Source organism: Brienomyrus brachyistius, unplaced genomic scaffold, assembly GCF_023856365.1.
Source record: "Brienomyrus brachyistius isolate T26 unplaced genomic scaffold, BBRACH_0.4 scaffold74, whole genome shotgun sequence".
NCBI classification, from domain to species: domain Eukaryota; kingdom Metazoa; phylum Chordata; class Actinopteri; order Osteoglossiformes; family Mormyridae; genus Brienomyrus; species Brienomyrus brachyistius.
The window spans coordinates 955546-983506 of record NW_026042349.1 but is presented as its reverse complement, the minus strand read 5'-3'; the positions used below and the strand labels follow the sequence as shown (position 1 = coordinate 983506).

Below are 27961 nucleotides of genomic sequence, written 5' to 3'. Positions count from 1 at the left end.
TTTTCTGTTCCAGCATGAATGTACTGCAGTGCACAAAGCAAGGTCCATAAAGACGTGGTTGGGTGAGTTTGCTGTGGAAGAACTTGACTGACCTGCAGAGCCCTGACCTCAATCCCACCAAATGCCTTTGGGATGAAGTAGTACGGAGATTGTGAGCCAGGCCTTCACATCCAACATCAGCGACTGACCTCACAAACGCTCTTCTGGATGAATGGGCAAAACATCCCACAGAAACGCTCCAAAATCTTGTGGAAAGCCTGCACAGAAGAGTGGCAGCTGTTATAGCTGCAAAGAGGGGACCAACTCCATATTGATGGCTATGGATTTAGAATCGGATGTTATAAACGTTCATATAGTGCGTGTGTGTGTATATATAAATGGGTAAAGTTTTATGTTCAAGTTGCATGAATAATTGCAAGTACAACTGCTACTTCCATACTAGCGTGAAAAACCTCTCCGAGAAGAAGGAAAAATTGATTCAGAATGTAAATCTTATCAAAAGAAAAAGGCTCTAACAAGTCTTCAGTTGTAGCTTTCATGGGACATGTGAATTATAAAAATGGTCCGTGCTGACTTTTAGCTTGAATTGGCCCAGCACATACGGATTCAGTGTTAGGTTTAGGCTGTATTTCACACTCCAAGACGGCAGGTGGCGACATACGCCAAGGTCACAGTTTCTGGGGATTGAAGAAGACGAAGAAGAACGGTTTTACTGGAAATATAACAGAGGTGGTAAGAATCACGTGTTTACGTAATAGTTTTGTATGTGATTTGTTCTAAAGCTGGGACGCAGATAATGTCAACTTAATGCAAACGTGGTTTTAACATTGTCGATATACTGGTGGTCCTCTGCGTCAGGTTGGTGAGAGGATGGGAAATTTATTAGGTCAGCTTGTTAAGTTGACGTATTGGATTGACTGACTAAGTCACCGTACGCCACGTGATTATGTTTTTTTTAAGATAGGTGTACTTGGCTATACGGTTTCGTACAAACCACATTTGTCATTAAACGCGATAGCAGATGGATTCATTTAGCCATTTCAAAGTTGCCGACTTTGGTCAGCTGGCTGGAGTGAGGTTTTCAATTCGATTCAAGTCTGCACACCCAGACACACGCACTTATGTGTATGTGACAGCTGTATTACCTTGTAAATGGTGTGTAGGGTTTCAAACTACCCCGGCGCTTTTGACGTAGCAAATTTTTAGTTTATAATGGAATAATATAGACCGTGAGAGTGATAGCGCGTCTAACTAGATGCGTGAGAGATGGGAGCCCCGTGCTGTTCATTTTGCCTTCATATGTTATGATAGACAGAATTGGAACTTTAACGGGTGTTTTGGAAATGTTTTAAACCAAAGTATAATTGCGATTTTGTAATTTATTGCCATTTTCAACGTTTTAGCAAATTTATATTGTTCCAATAAATAACGATCAGAATGTCTGCACATTACATCACATCTAATCATAAAAGAATTAATCATGAATTATCCAGTGATAAGGGTATGTACCCTCTTGGTTGCTGAGTCTTTTCCAGGAAAAGAAGAAAGGAGTATACCTATGGGTATCTCTCCTCCGATTGCTCAGATTTTTCCTTCCTTTGTTTCAGAGCCGGGGTCCCACCGTGTAATTTAGCGCAATCAAGGCTGTGTACGTCCCTCGATGCTTCCCAGGCTGCTCCGCTCTCTCCCGGGCTTGCAGCGGCTCCCCCGGGCCTTTTCGGTTCGGTCTCCAGCTCCACCGGACGGGCGCCCGAACCTGCAGGGCACGACCGACCTGTACGAGGACCCGGAGCCGGAGGAGGAGCTGGAAGCCCTCTTTAAGTCAGTGAATTAATCATTATGTTATTTAACGTGAAATATGGAAATGGGACATGTGAATTTCTTCATTCCGCTGAATTTGTTGCATGTTAATTGCAATAAGTCAGCATTTCATAATTCTGTTAAACCGATTTTAGTTTGGACGTCTAACGGATTGAAATCGTTATGTAAAAAAAGATTCAGGCAGTTTGTCCTGTATGCAGCTCTCAATGAAAGATCCTCTTATTCGCCAACCATGGTTGTAATGATATACGTACGTCTAAATGATTCAGTATGGATAGTATAATTAATCTTAATGACAATATATGACACGTGTATTAGAAATTTGGTATTAGTATGTAAACATGCTTTATTTGTCATTTGCAGAAGTACAGATGTTTACATGATCCCTTGTTTGTGCTCAGAGAAGCTACACAAAGACAGAAAACCGTCAAGTTCCACAGGCTGAGGCGCCAGCTGACCCCCCCAGGCCCCCCCGCAAGGAGACTGACCTGGGATGCCATAGAACAGATACGGTATCCATGCTCTGCTGGGTGATACTTAAATAATGTGCAGCTGTAATGATCAAACGCTAACAACTACACAGGGTCTTTAAACAGCCGCGCATAATGTTGTTGTATTTTTAGTGCCACCTACAGGCCAGTCTGATATTGCAAAGCAGATTAAGGATCTTCTCGAATGTAGCGCATGCCTTTAAGAATTTATAATGTTGAAGCATGGAGGGTTCAGTGTGCAGCTCCTGCTCCGCCAAAGCAGACGGCACCCGCCACGTACAGCAGAGGTATAACCGCCTTCCCTTCCCAATCACCTAGTTACCTGAAGGAAGAGTTTCCTGAGGAGTGGACCGTGGAGCGCCTGGCAGAGGGCTTCTCCGTCAGCCGTGATGTCATACTGAGGGTCCTGAGGAGCAGATTCACCCCCGCTCTGGAGACGCGTGCCCGGCAGGATGCCAGAGTATTGGCTGTCATGGGGACACGGCCCCTGTTACCTGGGCACCAAGTTGGACGTGATGGGGTGGCACTTCTGGGCGGAGCCACGGCTGCCCTTGGCCCACCCAGCAAGGGTGTCCTGAAAGCTCTACCCTCTGGGAAGCAGACAGACGGGCCCAGCATAACCGCGATGGTGCCCCTTCATAGGGGAACGGGAAGCCCCATATCACCCTCTCTGCGTCCCTCTGAAAGTCCCTCTCATCAGAACAGCAGACAGACCCCGCAGGGGACAGGAGGCCAGACTGAGGGCCAGGCGGAAGAGGAGGAGGAGGAGGAGGAGGACTGCTGGAATGGCTGCGTCCTGTCAGAGCAGGAGCTGGAGGAGCTTGTGGAAACGTTCCCAGAGCAGGATGCTGCAGTGGTCAGGAAGGCCGATGAGTTTTATGACAGCAAGGGCAACTTCCTGTACAGATTGTGAATCTGTTTGAAATTGTGTACAGAAATCTGACAGTGTATTTGTTACTTTAGCTAGACCTGGGGTGGTGTGAACGTTTCACATGTGTTTATAAGGCAGACAGTCTCACTGCAGCACCAAAGATTCAGCACAGTAGAAATCGGTCCAAAAATCATTTATAAACAAACCAGTGGAAAAGTAAAGTAACATTGAGTTTATTTGTAAACTGGAGTATTGCTTTCCAATATACAAACAAAACCTATTTAATGAAAGCAAGACTTGAGTTGTACAACACTGAACAGCGGGAACCACATCAAACTTTGCGTGTAGCAACAAAACCAAACCAATCAAACCAACCGCTTGAAATCTCAAGTATGCTGAAGAGAGACGAGGATTTTCACACATCTGCATAGAATGATAGTTCTGCATTGACATGGTTTCTACCAGCTGGGGGGGCAGCGTGCGGCTTCTGGTTCGAATCCCAGGGTAGAGGGAGGGATCGAGGCCCTTAGCCCCCACCCCTCCAGGACTTGGCTGATCCTGCCTTTTCACTTGTACACATCTGCTACTTAAAGGTAGAGGCTCTGCAAAGCCTCCTGGGAGAAAGTTACCAGCGGGGCTTGAGATTCTAAGTGTCGGTGACATGGTGTGATTTTCAGGCCTGAATATGCATGTGTGGTTCATTCACCGAGTCGCTATTTATCGTTCTGATATTAAAATTAAATAAATTTTATTTAGGATCCATGCTGGTGAATGATGATGCGTGCAAGGATCCATTTGTTTTTCATTTATAGAACCACACGCATGATGGAGACGTCAGTGCAGAACTACATATAATAAATACTAACAATACAAGACGGAGGCTTCTTTGCCTTACCTTAAGCACTCTAAGTGGCCCTTTCAGCAGAGAACCTTTGTCAGCCTCGGTGGATGGTAACATGCAATGCAGTGACCCTTTCTGCTTTGCCTACACAAACATGTCGGTTGTACTGTAACACTGACACTGACTTCACATGGTAGATTTCAGTCTACGTCGTCTTTCTGAAATGATGCATTATGTACAGCCAAAAAAAAAAGAGGAATCGTCATTTTTGGAGAAGGACCTGCTAGAAGGCCTCGCCTCCTCAGCACCACATCACCACCACATCAGCACCACATCACCCAGCCACGTGGAAGAAGGATCACATACAACATTATGGCAGAGAGCGGAATGTGTGCTTCTAGGAGGGCATCCTGCTCAGCTGAAAGTGGCAACTGGATTCTGCATTTTGCCTAGATATTCAGCCATAGGTTAAGCCTGAGTACAAGTTATTTATGGGGGGGGGGCTGAATAGCCAAAGTTCACGTCCAAAGGTTTGTTTTCTAATCATCTCTGAAGCATTCAGTGCTGCACACTACAGCAATCCTGTCACTTCCTGTAACACGGGACCGCAAAGCTGTCATATTACATTCACCTACCTACACTGCAGTAGCTCATCCAAGTTCCACCAATCCTCCTTAATGAGTGACAGAAATACTGTGACCATGTGACCCAAGCTGCATCCACCCTCATCTGAGGTCCATGAGAATCTAAATGATTTACTTACTGTACTCTACAAGCTTGTGGTAAAAGGAGTATGTCTCAGGTATATTTGCATGTGACTCTCTAGACGTGTGACTTCAATTACATGTTTGGTGGATTATAACTAAGGTATTGCAACAACCTTTTTATTGCTTACAACTCTATATACAAAGGTGGGAATTTCACTGCAGTTTAGCACCTGTTTTTAAACACATTTCATCCCACCTGACAGATTTTTAGGGCTGCGATTTCCCACAATCCGTTGGCTCCAAAATGACCAAGTTATTATATCCAGGTGGATCCCAAGAGAGACGGGACAAAAAGCACACCGATTAAATTTAAAACTACTTTCAAGCTCTAAAGTCGCACAGAAATGTGGATCACTCTGAAAGACCTAAGCAGACCTGGTATGAAGATCATGTCTGTGTGTTTCCGCTGGTACCGCTTTCCTCCGTCACCCACGGACTCCCGGAGCACGACAGGGGGCTCAGTACTGAGTCAGTCGGTCAGCTGGCGGCTCAGCGGCCCCCATCCTGCCACCTCGACCCGATAACAGCCGCATGTCACCAAGTACAGGTCCATCCCAACTCGGGAGGCTTAAGACCTTTGAAAAACTGTGAGGAGAAAGACATCTGCCCAGAGCGGTGCTTAGACACCATGCGTGTGGGACTGAGAGCCAGGTCCTGCTCTCCCCATTGGCTGAGCTGCCAGCGGATTTTATTTTGGGGGGGGGGGGGATAGATGATAGGTAGCAAGAAAGGTCAGAACAAAGAATGAAACGAGGGTCTACAGAGGAGGGGCAGAGAGAGCCATCGAGCAGGAATCAGGGCGTGGAGATGCTGTGCTGTGATTTCACTGCTGCTCCTTTTACTCCAGGAGATCCTGTGGGTGGGGGGGGGGTGAGGAAATTGGAATACCAGTTAAATGTGGGAGGTAGGTGGTGCCCACAACAAATGGTGGCCCCTCCCACCCAGAGACCATCTCATGTCAGCCCAGGACTTCAGTCCAGTACACTGCTGAGGAGGGTGCAGTCACACCCCAGCTCACTCTGCAGTCACACCCCAGCTCACTCTGCAGTCACACCCCAGCTCACTCTGCAGTCACACCCCACCCACGCAAGGCCAGCTGAGTACTTTCATGTATTCGTACTTGTTCCACCTGCCTTGGCCCCTGAATATGCTCAGCGCTCAGTGTATGTTTCTATCTGGCCAGACCAGTGTTTTCTAACCTGGCACTCGAGGACCTGCAGACAGTCCACGTTTTTGCTCTCTCCCGGCTCCCAGAAGCATAAATGTGGACTGTGTAGCAGGGAGCTGGGAGGGAGCAAAAACGTGGACTGTCTGTGGGTCCCTGAGGACCGGATTGGAAAGCACTGATCTGGATAGCAGCGGACCCCGGTACCTCATCTGAGTCGTCGTGGTAATCCCTCTTCCCAGACCCAGCTCCCTGGTTGTCCAGTTCGTCCAACCCTTCAGTGCCATTAGCTTCCGCATGTTGCCGGAGAACCGAATACCGATGGACCAGGAACCTGCCGGACAGGCGAGGTCAGATATGCACACTGGTGGGGCAGAGTTCTCTGTATCTATAGCCGTCTGCTTCCCGACATAAAATCAAACGACAATAATTACTGTGCAGAAATAGTTCTACTATAGTACAACAGCCTGGTCCACCTTCAGGCCCCCCTGTAAGCTTCCTCTACACTCATCTCTTCCAGCTCTCAGCAGCTTGCGGGGTTCTCCATTTTAGCGGAACATTCCAGGCTAAGTACCACAAGGGGGCGTAACCATCATGCTGCCCAGGCTGCACCTCAGCTTCTGGACTCTTTGCTTCTCATTTAACTTTATTAATGACCTGGCCTGGGGTGAGAGAATGACGTGCCGATTGAGGAAGTGATGTAATCCCCAGGAGAGTGATGTAATCCCCAGGAGAGTGATCCCCTGCTTCAACCACAGACAGACTCAGAGGTGCCTGACAGACCAGCAGAGGGTGTCTGAGGCCTTTCAGAGATTAAGTTCAACTGGATCTTCACCCTCCTTAAATGGACTGGAGAGGAAACTGACCTTCCACCGCAGACGTACTTCTTAACGAAGAGCACACCAGCAACGGCGCTCATCAGCATGACCACGATGACAGCGGCCACAATGGTCACCGGGCTGTAGGGCTGCCTCTTGCTCTGGCAGAGGACAAGCAGACCAGCGGGTCAGAGTCAAGTTAATCTTACTGATTCAGAGGGGACGGCGGACAGAGAGGACCGACTCACCAACAGCCCTGTCTCTAGCAGGTTGCTGACACATTTCACGCTGAGGTCGATCATCTTCCGCTCAGGCATGAATCCGGCCTCGCACTTGTCACCCGGAATCTTCCGGTAGCTAGGAGGAAGACGGGTCAATGAAACTCTATCTCAGGGGAAGGGCAGAATCGCGGGAAAGATGGAGCTTGTGCATTTATAGATACAGTGCTGCTTGCTGACAGCAGTCTGGATGTAGCACCAGGAAGCACATCATCACAGGGGGATCACAGATAATACAGAATATAATACCTGTATACCTGTACCTGTAATACCTGTAGAATATAATACCTGTATACCTGTACCTGTAATACCTGTAGAGTATAATACCTGTAACCATCGAACAGCTTACAGCTATTAGACTTAACGCTGCATCATTTTTTTATTCATTTTATTTTATTCATTCATTTAAGCAGCCTGCTTGAGGGGAGCTCCCCCCTCCTCGAGGTGGATGGTGTTGTTACAGTGAGGAGGACAGCATATAGCGTGCTGGGGGGGGGGGGGACGGCAGGTGCCCTAAACTCTACCCGCTCGTCTGCAGCTGCTCCTTCCGGCCATGCAAGCAGAATTCCAGGATGTGCCCCTGGAGGTCGGGCTGCTCCAGACACTCAGAGCTGTTCTCGTGCCGGTAGTAACCAAAGTCGCTGCAGAATAGAGGAGAAGTGGGACCGTGGTGGAGATGTAACAGGAGCAAAACGGTGCCGAAAGGGGCGGGGCCAAAAGGGGCGGGGCCGAAAGGGGCGGGGCCGAAAGGGGCAGGGCATACCACAGGAAGTCATCAAGCGTGCAGCGGCACGGCGTGGGCTGCTTGTTGACGACGTAGTCGCGCCCGTTCAGACACACAGAGTCTTTGCGCAGCCGTAGGAACTTCTCCTTGTATCCCAGCATGCAGCCATCATCAGGGTTGCTGATGTCATCAGAGTGCGCCAGCCACTGAACGTAGTCCTTCTCATCACCTGCGGAACGGGAAGGGGCACAGTGCGACTGGAAGGAAGGGTTTTAGGAAAGTGCACAACTGAAGTCTGAGGGGGAAGCTGCAGACCTGAAGCACTGTGACTGGCTAAAAAAAGAACCATAACTGAAGCCTGGGAATCTCCTGAGATTAAATGCAGAGTTTGACAGTCACTCACAGTCCCGGGAGAAAAGCTGGCCAAAGTCGACAGTGATGGAGACCCAGTAGCGAGTGAGCATGACCTCCCGGTAGCCCCAGACGCTGACGTTCATGGAGTGTGCGCCGGGCTCAGACGCCAGGCCTGTGAAGAACAGGGGCTCCTGGGTGAAGTTGTAAACATGCCAACACTGGCCCTCATCTGTGGAGAACCTGCCCAGAGCAAAGAGGAAGAGGAAGAGGAAGAGCCGTCCCAGCAGAGACCTGCTGTCAGCAGCTGCCGAAGTCATACGGGACAAAAAGGTTCCCCTAAAACTAGACTGTTGCAAAACACGTACTGCTGTGTATCCAGGCTTAGAGTCTCACACCAAGCGACTGGGCTACTCACTTGATCTGGTGGATCGGCCGGGAGGGGGTATGTTCCACAGCCACCAGCAGCCCCCCGGAGTCCAAGATGGCGTAGTGGTGGGGGCCCCTGAGGGCCCAGAGCCAGGAGTAGCCCCCGTCGTCAGACACATACACATCAGGCGTCATCACCGAGATGCCGTCTCCCACACTCCCTGGGGAGGAGAACCAGGAATGTGGGGGGCGGGGGTGCGTAAAACAGAGCATGGGGCTCCTTGGCAGGGGACCCCATCTTTTCCCTGGGTTCCCCACAGGGTAGCAGCGAGAGCCTAGTCTGAAGCTGAGGCAGGTACGTCAGAACACCTGACAGAGTCTCTGGAGTGACAGCTCACGTGTGAGGAAGACTATGCTGATCTTCATCCACCCATGGGACTTAAGCATTGAGGGGTAGATATATAATGGGATTAACTGCCCCTAACAGAGAGTAGCATTATTTTAGGGCTATCAGATCATGCTGTAGGTACAGTACGGACCCCAGCGGGCGGCGATCGCTCACGTACCATGGGCCAGGATAAGACCCACGGCGTTGGGCTCAGACAGCGGCAGCATGGGGACGTTCAGCTTCATGGTCATGCTGAAGGAGGCGTGAACATGCAGGCTGCACTGTGGGCAGAGGGAAGGCGGGTGTGGCTGGGTGCTCCCTCTGACACACACGCGCACGCGCACGCACGCACGCACGCACGCACGCACGCACGCACGCACGCACACACACGCCCCCCTAGCCACTTCATACCACTTCCTTGTTCTTGGCTGTGCCGTCGCATTTGCTGCCCCTGGGCCTCTGCAGCAGCCTCCACTCGCCACCCTGGTCGAAGGTGATGACCGTCTGCACGGAGCTGTCTGTGGGATGACAGCGGCGGTCTCCTTAACGCTCAGCCTGCTTGGTGACGGCCGTGTGAGAATGCATGTGGTGAGGTTCAGCCAGGAAGAGCGGCAAACTATACAGCTAAATCCAAAGGGGGAGACATTAACTGCGGGAACGTCACCTCCCATTCACAGTCACTGTATCCAGGATAATATGCAAGTTGGAACAATAATTATTAGTGTAGCTAGAATAGCTAGTGTGCGCAGTTATGTGGTATAGAATCGTTTCTATATGTGGTATAGAATCGTTTCCCCTATACTTCATACTGCACTGTCGTCTTGCGTTATCTGCAGTACATCACTGCTTCTGCCGCAGTGTGATCTGATTTATTTTAAACCACTTCAGAATTGGGTAGAACTAGTGTCCACTAGTACAAACTCAGCAAAAGAATCCATCCACCCACATATCCTGGTCAGGTTTGTAGGCCAAACCGATAACCAGCACACACACCTTCAGCCAACACGCTGGTCATGTAGACACCACGCAGGGAGGTGATGTTGGTGAAGTCGGTGTCGCCCCCTGTGGTCGTGTAGAGGTGGCGCTCCAGTGACTTGGAGTAAACTGTGCCGCGGTCATCCGAGACGTAGATGGTGCCAAAGCCAGTGTCTGCAGATGGAACGGGGGGGGGGGGGGGGGGGGACAGGGGGGGGCGCAGGCCTTAGATACACGTGGGAAAGTTGCCTGCTCTTCACGGGATTTCAGCGTATGCTAAAATAACCAACACTGACACTGACACTGCACCCTGACCCGAGTTCAGGTTCGTCAAAGGGTGCTTAAGCTGAGGATCTTAAATAGAATATGTATATAGAGATAAAGCATCAAGTGACTTTACAATAAATTGAGCTGAAAATGAATATTAAAAAACAAGGAAATAGTCTATCAGTCTACTTGGTCAGAACCCTGTATCTGTAAGAATAAATATTTCATGTTAAACATTCAATGGTGTGGTGTGGCTAGTCCTGTGCTCACGGCGGGATCCAGGAGCACTAAGACAAACCAGCAGAGTAGATAGTGGATCACAGATGACCGAGTCTGTATATAGACAGGACATCCAGTAAGGACTAGTGATCCTCCAGGAACAGGCCAGAAGGCCACTGGGAGGACTGGCTAAGGACTGGGTCGGGCAGAGGGGCAGACAGACCGCCAGGTTCATCCACGTGCATGAAGACCATGTCGTCATTGGCAGCCAGGATGGAGTAGAACTGCTCATGACCCACTGGAGGAAGCTGGGCCATGTTCCACACCTCGCCCTGATCCATGGAGACATGGATCACGCGCAAGGAACCCTGGGGAGGACACAAGGATGCGGCACTTACAAAGGGCACGTGCCCACGCACACACCCACGCACGCATGCACCCACACATGCACACACGTACAAACACACCAACAAAACTAACTCTAGTTCCAACTAAACTCTACTGTAATCCATTTTTCCTGAAGGGGGTGTCCATCCCAATTGAAAAGTCCATGCCCCCCCATCTGATTTAACTAGATTTATATATAAACAAACTGTAGCTGGAGTTATACGCGTTGTGTGTCAGCGGCTGGCCGCAGTGAGAGCTGCGTCTCTTCAGTCTTTCCGCTCCTGCCTAAACGTCACCTTTTCGTTCGTCCTCAGTGATTCGTTTTCTGCATTCCTTGGTTCTGTTCTTCACCCCCCCCCTTCTTCCAACACCCCAGGGTCCAATGTTTGGCCTGCCACCAAGCAGACGTTCCCACAAACTCTACACCCACAAAACATTTCAGAAGTTCTTATCAGTTTGCTTAAAAAGGTTTTAACTAAGTAGCGTCAAAAGTAGATTTTAAAAGGCTTTTGGTTTTAAAAGACCTTGTCCTTAGGATGGAGCCAGTCACTGCTCAGAGATGCACCCACCCTGCCAGTCATGACTGAGGCAAATATAAAGCGTCCCCCCAGCCCAAAGGCGAAGATCTTGGTTCCGATGGTCTTGAAGGTCTCCCCGAAGTCCGTGGTCTTCCTCAGCTCCAACCTGCCCCTCTCACCTGCTGGGCAGACGCAGATGGGTCACGGAGCTCGGATCAGCCGCGACTCTGCGATTACGGCTGAGGATCAAGGGTTCACTCACTGCAGGATGCATTCAAGCTGGTGGTGAAGAAGATGGTGCCCTCTGCGCCCCTGGAATGAAGCAGCCCGACAGATCACCAGTCAACCATAACGGCCGGCAATTTGTGGAGAATCGCACATCACCAATCACATTGGGGAGCAGGTCAGCTGTCGGCTTCCTTTATCTTCTCTGGTCTATGCTGAACGAACTTCTCTAGTGTGGATGCAGTGCTGATGGTGACTGGAAGATCTCTCCTGTTCTCCTGGCCCAGCACTAACTCGCACTTGCTACTGGTCACTCACTGGAAACGCAGTCTAGCTGCACTAATGCCAAGCTGTCTCTCGATGTATTATTGCTCTCGCTTGTACGTCCCTGTGGTCGAACGCGTCTGCTAAATCATAAACACGAGGAGAGCAGGAGTCAGAGCAGAAAGTGCTCCTTCAGTCACCTAGAAACCTGCATCGTCCAGCAGACTCCAGCCATCTGGGACACCCAGGTAGAGCAGAAATGCAGACACACCACCCGCTCCATTATCGGTTTAATCTAAAAGCTGACAACCTCCAGTAAATCAGGAAAGTGTCATTTTGGTGGATAAAGTCAAACTGACTATGCAGTCATACACAGGCACAGAGATCCATCAGGCGCACGGGGTCCAAACTGACCCCATGGAGGTCATAGGCACTAGTCACAGCTTCCGTACCCTGGGCGCGTCTCTGCAGCCCAGAGCCGCACCCAGCTCTTTGGAAAACGTTCTTTGGGCTGAGCCGGTTGTGGCGTTTACTTTGGGAACAGGCCTCATGTTTTTCGGACAACTGAAATAACAAGCATGAAAAAGAAAGGCAGACACATGGCAGCCCCCAGGAACTGCGAGGCTGTGGGAGCAGGTCTGCAGTGTCAGCCCCCCCCAAAACAGAGGCACAGAGCCCCCTCGTCCCAAGGCTCAAGGCTTTTACAAATGGAAGCTTTCCCAGGTTATCACCCAGAAAGCCGACACTCTCCGCTCTGCGGGGCTCATACAGACTGTCTGCTCGGAGCACGATGTCCCACACGCCCAGCGATCCTTCCTGTCTGACGCCCCACCCTTCCTGAGGAAGCAGAGTCCAGGCTGCCGGTGCAGTGAACCTCCTCCCAAAGAGCTATCAGCACAAATACAGCAGCAAGCCCGGATCAGCGAGCCGTCAGCAAGCACTGGGCTGCTCAGGAGCTCCAGCCTCAGCCCACGGAGGGCAGCCATCTCCTCAAATCACATGCAGAGTTTTTCAGAACAATTACGGACAAACATACATTATATGCATCAAATTCCACAGACAACCTGGCAAATCAAACAGGGTCCCAAACTTAGTGTGAAGCTTACAGAAGACTGACAAGCAGGCTCAGGGGGGGCCGCGAAGGCATCACCTGCCACCCCCCCACCCTGGGGTCCCACTTACCACTTGGTCTGACACACTGACTGGTGGATTCTCCTCCACTTCCCACCAAAATCCTCCGACAGCCAGAGGTCATTCTGGAGCAGGGAGAGAGGCCAGGCCCTTAATTAGAGCAGAGCCAGGAGTCACCTGAGCCACTGGAAAGGCAGTGTTAGGATGAGGAGGGCGATGGGGGAGGGGGGCAGTAAGGGCCCATGTGACACGGTAACAGAATGTAAAATGGGGCCAGCCTTCCTCACCGACAGGCTGATGACGAGCAGCACGTCGGTATTGTGGGGACTGTAGGAGACCTGAGACAGCGGCTGGAAGGGCAGGTCTGCGTGGGTGAAGCTGTTCCCAAAGTCCACGGAGCGGAAGAGCCGCGCCCGCTGGTACCCCGACACGTCGGCTGTCAGAATCACCTGCGGACGGCACAGGAAGACCATGCCAAGTGACCGCGTGCCCGTAGGGGCACCGATACCCAGGCTGATTCAGGGGGCCCCGCACTTCACAGGGGCCAGGGGTCAACTCGGTCAAACCCGCCAAAGCATGGGATTCGAACCCCCAGCCCTGCAGGGGTGAGCGAGCACTGCTGTGCACCAAGCCGCAATGCTGCCCCATGGAAATGTCAGACAAATACGCCATTCATTTAAAAAGGTGACAGAAATACTTCTGACCGCACTCTGACCGCACTCTGACCGCACTCTGACCGCACTCTGGATGAAGAACTCCAGATGCCAAGGTGATTCCCCTACCTTTCCGGAATTCTGAGGGCCGATGGCGATGCCAAACTCAGTCAGGATGAAGGTATTGTTGATGAGATTTGTGACATCCTGGAACGTCTTCCCATAATTAGTACTTAAGAGGAAACAGGAAAAACGATTACAGAAATTAACGGTTTAGCTGTACACACACGCAGGAATATCACAGGTTTATGCTTCAATCTATTCCTTCCAAGTGTGATTAATTAGAGATCTTAGGGGAATCCCTTTCGTGTTTTATCTATCTTTCACTTTGAAAAATGGCCAGGAAGCGCTCGGTAATGAACAGTGGTTACCTTCTGTACAGCTTGGACTGGCCGAACTTGACCATGAAGAAAGGAACCTGAAAGGTTGTCAGGGCCAACACCACCTACACGGGAGTGGGGCGTTAGTGAGGGTCTGCATGAGGAGCAAGCAAGCGAAGCAGGACCATCAGAAAGCCTCACACGCCCACAGACACGTGGAGGCTCTAGTCTCCATGGTGACCACGAGGGGGAGTACCAAGCAAATTCGTAACTAAGGTCTGACTGACATACGCGTGACGGGACTGGGTGGCCATCACACCCACAACTGGACTGTTTACAGTAAAAATAAATAAATATCCAAGGAGGGAGGTGTCTGCATTAAAGAGCACTAATGAGAGTTTTATTCACTGATTATTTCCATTTAGATGTATTACTATATACAGGGGAAAAGGAAGGAAGGAGAATAAATGGCAGGAGACTGTAGTGTCCATGGAGACCTTAACGCACGTCGCTGTCCTTCTGCTAAAGTCACCTGACATCAGGGAGAAGCTACCTATGGCCAACCTCTATAGCCACATACTCTAAAGAGACCAGTTTAGATGCAGACATAGCAGTCACACAAAGAGAGAGAGAGAGAGAGAGAGAGAGAGAGAAAGTTAGTTTATATTTATATCTTTGTGGGGACTGTTCAATCACTTCTATGGACAAAATACAAAATCGCAGCAATGACGACCCCAACCTTAACCCCAACCCATCGCTAACCTTAAGTAACCAAGCAAAATACAAGCATTTTGTTATTTATAGTTTTTTGACTGCTGTCACAGATTTTTTATAAAAATTGAATTTCCCCTTGTGGGGACCATTTTCATATCAAAGTAACATGTTTTAACAGGTATACCTAGGCCACACACACACACACACACACACACACACACACACACACACACACACACACACACACACACACACACACACACACACACACACACACACACACACACACACACACACACACACACACACACACTAAACGCTCAGACCATCGAACAGACAATCTGCCGTCACAAGGAAACAGCAGGTGGTAGTCTCTCTCTAGGCGACTCTCTCTCTAGGCGACTCTCTCTCTAGGCGACTCTCTCTCTAGGCGACTCTCTCTCTAGGCGACTCTCTCTCTAGGCGACTCTCTCTCTAGGCGACTCTCTCTCTAGGCGACTCTCTCTCTAGGCGACTCCCACTGCGCGTGTGTCTCCCAAAGCAGGAATACCATTTCAGCTTCTACATTAGCGGTGACACTCCGGCTATGTTGAGACTAAAGTCCTTGCCAAATGCCCCCCCCCAGACACACAGAAGGCAGCATCTCCTGCTCTCCCTTGGAACTGCGATTTAACCAATTTGCCTCCCTGAATCCTTCCCGCTGAACACATCAGAAAGCTGTGAGCGGTGCCAGGGAGACGGCAAACCTCCGGCGGGAGGTAAAGACACCCCAGAGAAGTGGGGGACAGAACCGTGTTCCTTAAAGCTCAGGAGAGCTATCAGCTCCACCACACACAAGACATCAGGGTTTATGAGGACATCTGCCTCTGCTGCTCAGCATTCTGCCCGGTGTGCAGAGGGTGAGAAATGCTCAATGTCAGCAGTGGGAAAGTTGCATAAATACACAAAAACAAGCAAGCAAGCATCAGCCTGATCTGCTCAGTGTCCCCCATCAACCAGCGGACATCTCCTAGCTGCACTCCCACCGCTACCAAAAGCCCCTGGGTCTCCCAACTGCCCCCAAAGCCGGGCACCATTGACGGCTTTATTTAATCAGTCCTGATGAAGGGACGCACAGCAAATGTGTGGAGGGCAGCATCTGCAGGCCAGACTCATGAACGGGTCACACCGCACTCTCATTCAGAGGGAAATATATCTACTAACTGTAAGGCTGCAATCGCACTGTTAAATATTACAGTACCCGATAAAGGTATGGTGTGGTTTTCTGCAAAGATAGAAGCGAGACTAAATACAGGTGTGCAGTTCAAACGCTCACCTTGGTTCTATCATTATAACAAAAATAAATGACTTGGGTACAGCAGTCACTTGAACGCCATCGGTCTCTTTGGTAGAAAAGAGGCAGAATCACCATATAATGAGAGTACAGATAGTTAAACAGGAAGGAGAGATGAGTGAGAGGAAACGTCTCAAAAAGGCAGAGGCTGTACTTACGCCTGTACCGTCGCCCACCCAGGCCAGCGAAACAGAGCCACTCAGGTCGTTGAAAACATACTGTGGGGAGAAGAGCGCCAGTTAGAGGCCAAAGGCAGTAATGCAGCTTGAACAGGCATTCTCACATCTCTCTCTCTCACATCTCTCTCACATCTCTCTCACATCTGTCTGTCTCTCTGTCTGTCTCTCTGTCTGTCTCTCTGTCTGTCTCTCTGTCTGTCTCTCTGTCTGTCTCTCTGTCTGTCTCTCTGTCTGTCTCTCTCGAAGTTTGCAGTGAATTCTTCTTGACCAGCTTTGTGGGACCCAAACCTCCCTCCCATCTCTGCTGTTTACATACTGATATTTCCTGCTAGAGGTTGCGGCCACTTCTCTACATAACACAGCTTTTAAAAGCCATACCTGAAACATGTCAATAAAGACGGAATGGGTGACAAAATGATAATCATTCCAATTAAGGCAGGGGAACAGGCCAGAGCAGGAAGCCTGACATGATCAGCTGTAACTCACGTTTCAGACCCCAGAGCTGCAGAAATTTAAGACTGAGTAACGTTAAGCGAGGAGTTCCAGACATCAGATGCAAAGGCAGCATTATCTGACTGCAACAGCTCACGTCAAAAACACAAATTCTGTCCGACCGTAACGTGCAAAACTGAAAACGTGTTACTTCACCTGCAGAAACACCCCAGAGCTCGAGGGAGAACCGGCAGACGGTCTTGCGGTTAAGGATCTTGATAAGATCGCAGTATTACAAATTCTGAAATGCTATTTTCATCTCGGCTCTTTAGCAAAACTTTATCTCCAAAAGCTCCCTGTAAATCACTGTATGGCACATTAAAGATTTCTAAGCAGAGAACAGATCTGACCGCTGGGACGTCCATAAGGGGACCGGTGTCCTCCATGCAGACAAAGGTCTCCCACCTTCCCAACGAGAGAGGACAGAGTGATACGGCACAGAAGCCAACGGACTCCGTCTTAATGCTTAGCCACAAGCCTCATCTCTGAAGAGATTCTCAGAAACAGCCCATTGGGTGGTAAAACTGCAGAGAGACACACTTAACCCCCAGGGTAAGCAGCCTCATACACACGGCTCTGGGAAGATCTGACATCATATGCCGTCTGAATGCCGTTTCCTACACAAAACAATATCAGTAATTAACCACATGAGAGACAAACAAGCGCAGTGACTGACAGGTGCTGAGGCAGCGGTCACACTGCTTCAGGCTCATCGAGGACAAAAGCGGCCTCCTGCTAAAGCGAGAGGCAGCTCCACTTACCCTGACGCCCAAACATGGATTAAGACAACAGATAAGGGAAGAAAAATAAAATAATGCAAAGGTGAGGTATGTGAGAAGGCGAGAAAAGCGGGAGGGGGCACGTGGGAGAAGGTTCCATAGGGTTCTGCGAGGAAAGCGGGAAGGGACACGTGGGAGAAGGTTCCATAGGGTTCTGCGAGGAAAGCGGGAGGGGACACGTGGGAGAAGGTTCCATAGGGTTCTGCGAGGAAAGCGGGAGGGGACACGTGGGAGAAGGTTCCATAGGGTTCTGCGAGGAAAGCGGGAGGGGACACGTGGGAGAAGGTTCCATAGGGTTCTGCGAGGAAAGCGGGAGGGGACACGTGGGAGAAGGTTCCATAGGGTTCTGCGCAAAATGTGCAAAGGAGTGAAGTAAACTATTAAACATCACTAACAAGAGAGACCAAGAGCGATAGGAAAAGCAGCTGGAGTCTAGTGCTCCCGGGCGCTCAACGTGGGCCGCCGTGGTGCCCCAGTGTGTTTAATGGTCAGCGGGAGGAACCATTTTCCAGGATGCTCAGAGAAACACTCTGCTAGCTGGAATCTTGGTGGCTGCTGGTTGGAATCACGCTGGAATCAGGGCGACTTTGCCCAACTCCCAGTTTACAAGTAAAGTGCAGCCTGAACACTTTACAGCACAAGGGATTCGCTCAGGGTTAGAGTTGTGGATCTCGCCATAAAAACTAGTATAATATAAGAGAAACGTTTCAATGAGTTAAGTACCTCTGTTCAATGAGATAAATACTAGTAAGGAAATAAAATCAGACACTGAAATACTAATTTACTGGGAATTTAACATTTGCTTTCCTCAAACAAGTACGAGGTCAAAATGTGTATCTAAAATTAAACAAAAAAAAAAAACAAATATCATTTCCATGTTTGATGCCTGTCCAACACACGCAAAACCTGGACCGTCTGGGGGACCCCAAGGACTGGCGTGAGAAACACCGCCTTAAGGGGACCCTGTTCCAAGGCTACTGGTCAGTTTGTAAGGCTGGACGCATGGTGTGTGGGTCAGGAAGTCAGGAAGTGATAAGTGATAAATATACGTTACAGGCCTCCTGGTTCTGCTGACCCCACGTGATCTATCTGAAAATAAATCTGAAACAAAGGAGACAACAGCCTGCAGCAAAGCCGACGGCTCTTTCAGTGAGAGGCACGTCACACGCTGAGCAAAGCACATCGCGGGTTTGTGCTGCACTGCACAGTTCACTGGCAGACACTGCAACACTGGCGTTAAGGCATCCAAAGGTACATATTCCTGCTGTGAAGCTGCTCCTTCACCCTTGAAGGGGACTTAACTCAAACTGGGAAATAACTACTCCATAAAAAACTAAATCTGTATGTCACTACGAGTGAGTGTCCAGCACAGGTCATCATCAGCCAGCTCCGTCAAAGCTGGGCTTAAGAACGAGGTAGGAATCCCGTGAGCTGGCAATCTTGGGAAGGCGGCCCACAGTTTCATTTTCAAAGGAATTAAGGAAAACATTTTGGGTCTCTGCAGCCCAGGATGAGCAAAGTGAGCGTAGTGTGAATTTTATTTGCTTATTCGCTCTGTGGCTTACACTGGCAGTTCTGTGGCTCACACTGGCAGTGACTGACCAGTGGCCACGCAGTTCTTAAGACGTGCGTTTTTTTTTTTTTTTTTTTAAAGAAACCTGGCAAATTTTGCATGTGTAGAACCACTGGCAGCTACACACCCTAAAATGCACCAGGAGATATGAAATCCCAACCGGCTGCTTCTGAAGGGGGGGGGGGGGGGGGGGGGGGGGGTGAACAGGAAAAGGCTGATGAGACCCAACAACTGAAAAAACACACAGGCTAAAGCATTGCAGTGCTACTTTTAGATCACGAGGGCTCCGCACAAGAGCAGCACAGCACACAAAGCATATTTCACTGCAGAAAGTCAAACACAGCAAAGGTAAATTCTCCTTCTCCATTTTCTGACTTCAGTTCGGGGAAAAAAATATTTTTCAAAGAAATATTTCCATAGTTAAATCAAGTAATGATTTCCAAAACAAACAGGTTATAAAGCCTAAAAGGCCATCTATCCATCTTCTATACTTGCTTGTCCTATTCAGGGTCATGGGGGTCCAAGTTACCATGGTAACAGATTAAACATTGTGTTGGGTTGTGTTTTTTTGGACAGACTTCACACTTGGTTATTCTCTGGGGTCTCCAGGTTTACTCACACCCTGGAGGAGCCCCACATCACATATAACACCACAATTAACTGTATCGCAGCCAAGACTTCCTTTGTTATTTTAATCGCTTTCAGAAACCTCAACGCAGAACGGTGAGCTGTATAATATTTACTGGGTTCTGCTTCTGAAGGAAACAAAAAAACAGTGTTTTTCATCGATTAGTCAGGTATTGGGTACTCCATAAAAAGTAATGTGTGCAGGTGTCACTCTCGCACAGAGGGCAGGTCGGCATGGAGACGAGATGTGTGCAGGTGTCACTCTCGCACAGAGGGCAGGTCGGCATGGAGATGAGATGTGTGCAGGTGTCACTCTCGCACAGAGGGCAGGTCGGCATGGAGACGAGGTGTGTGCAGGTGTCACTCTCGCACAGAGGGCAGGTCGGCATGGAGATGAGATGTGTGCAGGTGTCACTCTCGCACAGAGGGCAGGTCGGCATGGAGATGAGATGTGTGCAGGTGTCACTCTCGCACAGAGGGCAGGTCGGCATGGAGATGAGATGTGTGCAGGTGTCACTCTCGCACAGAGGGCAGGTCGGCATGGAGATGAGATGTGTGCAGGTGTCACTCACACAGAGGGCAGGTACGGGAGGAAGCCTTCCTACCGTTTTAAAACATGATTTAAACACAAAATATCAGAAGTTCACACAGGCATTTCACATTCCAGAGTACCAGACATCATTCTCTCGCGAGTGACACTCTTATTCAGAGCTGCTGAGTTTAATACACTCGTTATATATACCCGACTGTATCCCGATATCCATTAATAAAGCTGGAGAAGCGGAACTGAGCCAAGTGTCTTACAGTCAGATACACAGTCACTTAACCACATCAAAGGGAGGGAAACTCCTATCACAGGGGCCAATCCCCCACCCTTATGGCAGTAAGTCCAGTTCCCTAATCACCATGGTAACTGCTGTCTACTGACATCATTGTTAGAAAGCAGGAAAATGGTCTACAGACAAACTATGCCAGTCAGTACCCTTCTTGGTCTAAAGCACAGCGATCCCCCCCACCGGGTCTGCATGCGAGCTAGTAACATACAGGGGTTTCTTCTTTTAAAATAATATTTGGATCAATATACAAAAACTAATACTATTTGCAATCGGATTCCTTTTGCCATACTAGTGTGTAATGTTTTGTGTGCTGGGTTTTGGAGGATATCAGCAAACAAACAGCACCGTGACAGCATGTCGATCACGCTGCTATCGAAGGTCGCGCTACGGGGCCCACTTTAGCCCGCCAGCCGAAATGAACCTTTCAAATGGACCCTTTTCCCATTTGGCTTCATTTGCTTCACCAATGCAAGATCCACTTGTTATGCTAATTAAGCCTTAGAACACAAACAGAAGGGTAAAGTGCTCCACAGCTCCTTCGGCAGAAGGCTTCAGTGAGCAGCCACTGCAAACTGGACAAGAACACTGGGCAGGACCACTGAGACGTTATTCTGCACTGCCAGAACGACATAATGAAGGCCCAGCATACCAGAGAAACACATCACCTCAATCATTCTGCAAGTAATTCTCCTGCAACAGTGAATGCTGAACTAAACAAAGCCTGGCAGGCTGTCTCTCTCACTCCTGTATACATGCATGATGAATAAAAACCCACCAAAAGCCATATATTGGGTTTGCTTGCCTCAGCCAAATAGGGGAGGCCACTAGCCCTCCAGTCATATTGCAGCAAACATACCAACAACTTATACAACAAGCTGAGCATTTATGCATTAAATCAGGCCTGGGGAGCTGTAGTCTTCAGGTTAATTGGCTAACTATTAAGCATTTTATTAATGTGGAGCCAATTAAGAAGGAAAATTAAAGGGACGTGATATTAACTTGCAAAAAAGGAAAACCTCTTGAATGTTGCTGACAAAACCCCCCATAAGACAAGAGGACGGTCAGTGTGACGTAGACAGACAAGCATGCAGACATCGTGCATTTAACCTAATCTTACACATACTCGCATCTCGCAGAGGAACCTGACATGCAACTCAGAGAATTCGCAGGCATTAGCATGTTTATTAGCAAGCAACTCTTTGTGTTTAGGTCTCATGACAAACCAGCAAAGCCTGAACTCAGACTGTGTGTAATGCAGTAAACAGACGCGAACAGACGTCAGTACGCTGCTCACCTTGCCGAGAATCAGCCACAGATCCGCATCAGGCACACAGACAGCCAACACTGAGGCATATGCACTGGGGCACGTTAGCCTGGGACAGGCCCCCGCTGACCCTGCGCTTGGCAAGTGGCTGGCCGATGGATGGATGGAGGAGAGGACCATGAGTAAGTTACTCACGAAGAGTGTGTCTCATACACGGCAGGAGCAGAGTCCTATTGACTTCACACGCAATGTCTGAGAATGACGGCAGGTGGTGCCTCGACTAGGAAAATTCTGCTCAGTGAATAGTGAGCTTCAGCAGGAACACAATATGGCTGTTGCAGACGTGTGTACACAGTCCTTCTGTCAGATAATAAATCATCAGGTTGCTAAGGAGAACACCATCACATCATCACTGCCCTTCTCAGCTAGCAGCAACACATATGCAGCAATGACATGGATAACCAGGTCAAAGCCAAACCGGCTGGCACCTCCTTGCAGCCGGGAAGCTGAGTCTAGGTGGCCCCCTGTAGGACTGTCAGTCTCAAACTGACACTAAGCCCAGCAGACCCAGGATCCTTGCTATTGAAGTCAAGTAGAACAACTTACCTAACTCTCACATAACTAAGGCAGGCTAACCTTCATCAGACCAGTCGGTCTGACATTCACCGACAAATTCTGCGGACTACCCATGCCTTCCTTCATTTGACTGACAGTAGATCAAGGTTTTAAGGGAAAAAATCCACGCCTGTATTTTGCTACACAAACTGCAGGAAAAACAGAACCGCACGTACATCACTCAGCATTGCCGCAAGTAAGTGACTATTTACAGATTAGCAGCCTTACACCTGAAAATGAGATTCTCAGCTGCCACTTTGTGCCAGTTAATGATCGCGGAACGTTTCAGTTCCACAAGCATGGAAACTCCTTTCCAGCGAACAGACCAAGCAAATGACAACAGACGCACTTCGGCGATAGTCATGGACACAAGAACCCGATTTTAATTCTCCGCATCCGAGGCCAGTGAAATAGGTCAAAATACAGAGATGCGACAACGATCATTTAAAAAAATGTTTCCATGTAATTGCGATTTTCAGCTCAACGGAATACAATTGTCTTCCAAAGCTCAACAAGTATTTTAGAACATCCAGTTAACCACCTAATTAAATCTCATCAGTAAAGCTACAGACATCACACCAATTTCCAGTCTCACTTATTTTCTTAAACAAGTCATATATCTAACACAGAAATTTTTATAATGCGAGAACTTTAATTACTAAAATTAACTAAGAGGAAATGAAACGTCTCCTCGCCCAGAAAAGTGCGTCTGAAACATAGAGGAGCCAACAGGATAAGTTAAAAACAAAATAGTGATACTCAAAGCTTGCATCCCTAAGCCTTTTCATGGTCCGTGTCTATAGGAGCGCAACAGAGACAAAATTTTCTTACACGGCTTCTGAAAGCAGAAGCAGTCGCCAATAACTTTGTAGTTATTTAATTAAATCCCCTTCATGCCGATCACTGGTGAGATTTCCATGCAAAAACTTGGATGACGGCATCCCGGTGCAGACTATTAAGTTACAGAGTCCCCCGGTGCCGGTGCGCACTTACACTGTGGGTATTGTCGGCCACCGCGGCTTCATAACCGCGAAGGGCTCCGCACGCGTCAGGCTCCCGGTCCCCATCCCCTGCGATGCTCCTTCCGCGAACTTGGTGGCGCGTTGAAGCGCGTTGCTTCTCCACACCGGACCGCTCGCCGGCTCCGCGGCCGATCTCCCAAGTCCGAACCGACGCTGCTCCAGCCTGCGAGCCGCCGCTATACGCGGAGCGCTCTCGGAGATCCAGACACAGCGCCGTCGGTAAGAATATCACCAGAAGGCAGCAGCGTAGCCGGGGGGACATTTTCTTTTTTGATCTTTATTCTTCTTCGGATTTTTTTTTTTTTTTTTTACTGCGCAACCGGGTCCAGTACCACCGCCTGCAGCCCTAGACCTCCATACCGCTTCACGGCGTCTGCTGACGACATGAGGAAACACTCCGCCGGTCCTTTAAGGGACGGGGAGGCAGAGCCCAATTCACATGGCAGGCTGCTCCAGCCCGCCGGATTTGCATAAAGCATAAAATGTTTCGTTGCGTTACACTTGTAAAAATAATTTTATCAAGTGTAAAAACTACTGAAATTTTCAAATGAGCGTGAGAATGTAGTATTACCCGAAAATCTAATATATAATTTGAGGACTCCCCATAATGTCAGGGTAGTCACGCCCCGTGACATTTGCGGAACGCTGATTGGTCGCTACTGCACAGATTGACGCATTTATGTCTTTCTGATTGGCTTTTGTCAGCGAGCAATGAACATTATTCATGTTCTGTTCTTGCTAGTTCAGACAATATTTGGTTCACTGCTGACGTGCGTTGAGTCGTATGTTCAATGCTTTAGACGTACATCTTACTTCATACTGAATATATTTTATATAAATGAGGCACAAAATATCCTTTTTATTGAATAGATTTAATCTTTAATGCGCCACACAGACTAGCACCGACACCTCACACTTTCGGTGTTTGAGGTTTGGGTGAGCTGGTACCACCGTATTGCCTTGTGTGTGGCCTGTAGTCAATTCCAAGTGCTCTGTTCTGTCTTTGATAAGTTCCAGGGAATGCTGTACTGGGTATGTGGTAGGAATTAAGATGGATATATTAGATTCTGACATACTACATTATTGATGAATTGTTTCCGGCTAGAGTAATGTGAATTCAGCAATAATGCATAAAACTAATATTTAATGTACTATAATTACTAGATCTCAGCATACTGCTATTATAAAAGTATTGTATTTTATCTAATAGTTGGGATTTTATTCATAATCATAATTTATAAATGTTTGTAAAGCAGATTTAAAATGTGAAGTAGGATTTCCTCATATTAGCAGGTAACGGATGAGGATATGAATTTAAATATTGAATGTTGATGGTTTAAGTCTGAAAGGGGCTCAACAGTGGTACATTTGTGCAAGGAACTTATACTGAATTGCTACAGTTTTACAAGTGGTTAAATTCCTCAGTTTAAGGTAATCCAGTTTACGTTTTTTTTCGCCATAGAAATCACAATTTCTATTTACAGACCTAAAGCTTTTCAGGCAGGGAATGCACAAAAAAGGTAAAAGCAATAATCTTTTAGCGTATCATGACATCAGCAGTTTAATAGTCACCTCGTTAATATACGCTTACGATGCTGTTTTCTGTTGCCTAACCACAAATGCGGCTGCAGACTCCAGGGTTCAAATGTGGCCTATTTAATAAGATTATGCGTTTGGGAGGCAGATGGGCATTTAATAGAAGCCAGACTTCTTGGGCCTTTTTTCCTTGACCAGTAATGGGAGGAGCTGCTTGCATGTGTATTTTTCACTTTGATATTGTACCATTTTCTCTCTCCATGGGGTAAGTAGAGAACGACAGACACGCTGGGTGGCACAGGGACACAGGGAGAGACAGTCAAACTCATTAGAACTATGTGTTGTAATGTTAATCTATGCTATGACCTTACTATTCTAAAGGGAATGTGATTTACAGTCGTCGGGACAGGTTCAGGGCTACAGAGGAAATATCCCGGGTTTCAACCCAATAGCCCATCCTAGGCATTTGCCAGACAGTTTGCATTTTTGCTCTGAAAACGTGGATTGTCTGTGGATCCTCGAGGACTAGATTAGGAAACACTGGTCTAGGTTGTTACAGGCCAAACAGAAGCCTATAGAAGATGTGGGAGGCTGGGATAATCACCTGCATGACGTGATGCGACTCCACTCTGGAACTGCAGAACAGGGTGAGAGAGATAAGGCGATGACATCCATCTTTGTCAACAGACTGAGCCCTGATGCCCAGCAGCTATGAGATATGAAGGAGTGCAGGCCTCGCAGAGGAGAAAAGATATGCCCTGAAGGCAGAGGATGACCCGTAGAAAGCAAAGGAGCGGAAAGTAAAGCTCATGAATGCTCAGTGGGGATCCTTCGGACAGCCTCCACAGTGACAGCCACTGGTGATGGAGTCGCCTGAGGCCGAGGCCAACGGGGAGGACCTGAGGAGGGAAAAACTGCGTGAACGGCAAGCAGTGTGGGCACTGGGCCAAAGAGGCCTCCGCCTCTCACATGCACGACCCGTGGACAGGCAGAGCACTGCGGGACACAGTGTCCCTTCAGGGGGACAGGATGGAGATCAGAACCAATGGCCAGTCCTACCTCTCATGTTGCTAGAAGAGTCTATGTCATTACTTGTGAAGAGAGTGAACTGGGTAAGAACAGAGAAAACCAGACTGGGGAGGTTCAGAAGGACAGCATATGGATAAAAGTACTGGGACAGCTGGCCATTACACCCACAGGACCTTTTATGACGTCCCACTCCAAATCCATACCTACCAACATAGAGCTGGTATGCATATCAAGACTCCTTGGACAATTCCATGCTTCAGACCTTGTGGGAACAGTTTGGGGACGGTCCTTTTCTGCTCCAGCAGGACGGCGCCCCAGTGCACAAAACAGGGTGCATAAGGACATGGTTGGGTAAAAATTCCCACAGATAATACACTCAATAAACTTGTAGAAAGCCTTCAAAGAAGAATGGCAGCTGTTACAGCTGCAAAGGGGGGGGCAGCTCGTTATTGACACCTATGGATTCAGGAAAGGTAGAGGTGATTAGGAACAAAAGGGTAACGGGAGAGCCTCAGGCCTGACCTCACACGACGCAGTACCCCCTGTCTCCACAGGCCGACGAGGGCAGCAAGGGAATCCGTGCAGGCTTGGTTTCCATGGGCACAGTAATGGACATTTCCTGCTATCCCATAGCCTCAGCCATTTTGCCGATAAAAAAGGATAATGGCACTTGGAGGTTTGTGCAGGACTTAAGAGGGTCAGTGGTGCAATTCACCCAAGGGCACCCATTGTCCCAAATCCCACCACAATTCTGACTTCTATTCCTATATAAGCTAAACGGGTTTCACAGATTGATTTGGCAAATGCTTTCTTTTCAGTGCCTGTGCGGCTGGACTTGCAGTACTGGTCCACTTTCACCTTCTTAGGGAAGAGATGGACCTGAAGCAGCTATGGGCAGGCGGTGGCATGCGACCTTGTAGAGCACTAATTATTTCTTCTGTGTAAGACTTTTGTGCATTTTCATGGATGATGTCCTTACTCAGCCATATGGGGATGTGCTCAGACCTGTCACACATCATTGTCAGCAGCTAGATGTGATGGCTAATACGTTACCAGCGTACCTAGGAGCATGACAGCATCAGCTGAAGCTGTGATTTCGAGTGCAGATCTGGTACAGTTGCACCCTCCAGTGGCTAAGATTCGGTAAAGCGTTTGAAACTCAGATTGGGACGTCTCATATGACCTTGGAACGGTTAACTTGCTATCAGAATGTGTTGTTGACATTGGTAGATATCACTCTCAAAAGGTACTTGACACTAAACCCAACCTATGGAAGGCAATAGATTACAGCACTGCTGTTTAGGGGTGATTAAGGTCACCTCAGAGGTCTGCCCAGATCTTTCAGACGTGTCCTTTCTGTAATATCCTCTCAATAAGGACACATGGACAGCCTAGTAGATTTTGCCCTCTTTAGGAGCAGCTGATAAAAAATAATACCGGAATGACTCAAGTAAAGACCGCTTAGTGAAGGACATTCACGGTATTTGCGTTGCCGATTGTTAGTCATCGCAGTAGCGTTAGCCATTAATAGCAAGGCAATAATCATTCGGTGGCAATTTAATAAAAGCTAAATTTAATTTAGTTTCATTGGCGATCTGATGCTGCCATACATGGTTTATTGTGCGCAACCAAGCAACGACGCCACTCATCTCAACACTACCGACTTGTGAGATATTATATGGCTGGGAGGAAACAAAAAGTTCCGTTTATACGTTTGATCAGTATGTTAAAATGATAGGTTACCCAAAATTAGAGTTTTATTGACATTTAGTGTTTAGATGCGGTAACTACGTTAACATGGGGACGGGGGTCGTTTTATCGCCGCTCTCCGGCAGTTTGGTGGTATTATATTACGTAACCCGTACAAATTAAGCGGTTAATCACTTTACCGGCCCTCCCAAGCTAAAACTAATCTCGACCGAATGGGGTTAGTTTTCTGGAAAACGGTTTTCAGTGATTTTGTGCTTTAATACATGTATAACAGACATACAAAAACGCCGCTCGTCAACGTGCAGACATCTAGGTGTCTGACAGTGTGGCATTTTACCTACCGTATATA

General features: G+C 48.5%; 2 protein-coding genes across 6 annotated transcripts; one reads left to right on the top strand and one right to left on the bottom strand.

Annotated features, from left to right (window-relative positions):
• Positions 1-665: 665 nt before the first annotated feature.
• ngrn (neugrin, neurite outgrowth associated) lies at positions 666-3959 on the top strand. 4 transcript variants are annotated; one of them, XM_049003037.1, is made up of 4 exons: positions 666-729; positions 1608-1821; positions 2223-2333; positions 2631-3959. In XM_049003037.1, exons 2-4 carry the CDS (start codon positions 1661-1663, stop codon positions 3223-3225), a joined length of 867 nt encoding a protein of 288 aa, XP_048858994.1. In that variant the 5' UTR covers positions 666-729; positions 1608-1660; the 3' UTR covers positions 3226-3959. The 4 variants fall into 4 exon arrangements, with proteins under 4 accessions (XP_048858994.1, XP_048858992.1, XP_048858993.1 ...); XM_049003035.1 differs by having other exon boundaries at positions 668-732; XM_049003036.1 differs by having other exon boundaries at positions 722-858.
• LOC125726673 (sortilin-like) lies at positions 3401-23926 on the bottom strand. Of its 2 annotated transcripts, none has more exons than XM_049003033.1 (20): positions 23309-23926; positions 16109-16168; positions 13955-14028; positions 13653-13755; positions 13158-13319; positions 12922-12995; positions 11513-11562; positions 11302-11432; positions 10569-10713; positions 9878-10033; positions 9296-9402; positions 9063-9165; positions 8546-8717; positions 8180-8370; positions 7816-8005; positions 7577-7693; positions 7023-7131; positions 6823-6935; positions 6164-6290; positions 3401-5644 (listed from the first exon to the last, which is right to left on the bottom strand). In XM_049003033.1, the coding sequence occupies exons 1-20, from the start codon at positions 23597-23599 to the stop codon at positions 5630-5632; spliced, it is 2490 nt and encodes an 829-aa protein (XP_048858990.1). In that variant the 5' UTR covers positions 23600-23926; the 3' UTR covers positions 3401-5629. The 2 variants fall into 2 exon arrangements, with proteins under 2 accessions (XP_048858990.1, XP_048858991.1); XM_049003034.1 differs by having other exon boundaries at positions 11302-11429; positions 23309-23925.
• Positions 23927-27961: the final 4035 nt, after the last annotated feature.

Coding starts and splice junctions, on each gene's coding strand:
- LOC125726673 (XM_049003033.1), bottom strand. CDS start 23,599: ATGTCCCCCCGGCTACGCTGCTGCCTTCTGGTGATATTCTTACCGACG. Junction 12,996..13,157: donor TGCTCGTCATCAGCCTGTCG/GTGAGGAAGGCT, acceptor TCCCTGCTCCAG/AATGACCTCTGGCTGTCGGA. Junction 6,936..7,022: donor TGCTAGAGACAGGGCTGTTG/GTGAGTCGGTCC, acceptor GTCCTCTGCCAG/AGCAAGAGGCAGCCCTACAG.
- ngrn (XM_049003037.1), top strand. CDS start 1,661: ATGCTTCCCAGGCTGCTCCGCTCTCTCCCGGGCTTGCAGCGGCTCCCC. Junction 1,822..2,222: donor GAGCTGGAAGCCCTCTTTAA/GTCAGTGAATTA, acceptor GTTTGTGCTCAG/AGAAGCTACACAAAGACAGA. Junction 2,334..2,630: donor GATGCCATAGAACAGATACG/GTATCCATGCTC, acceptor CCAATCACCTAG/TTACCTGAAGGAAGAGTTTC.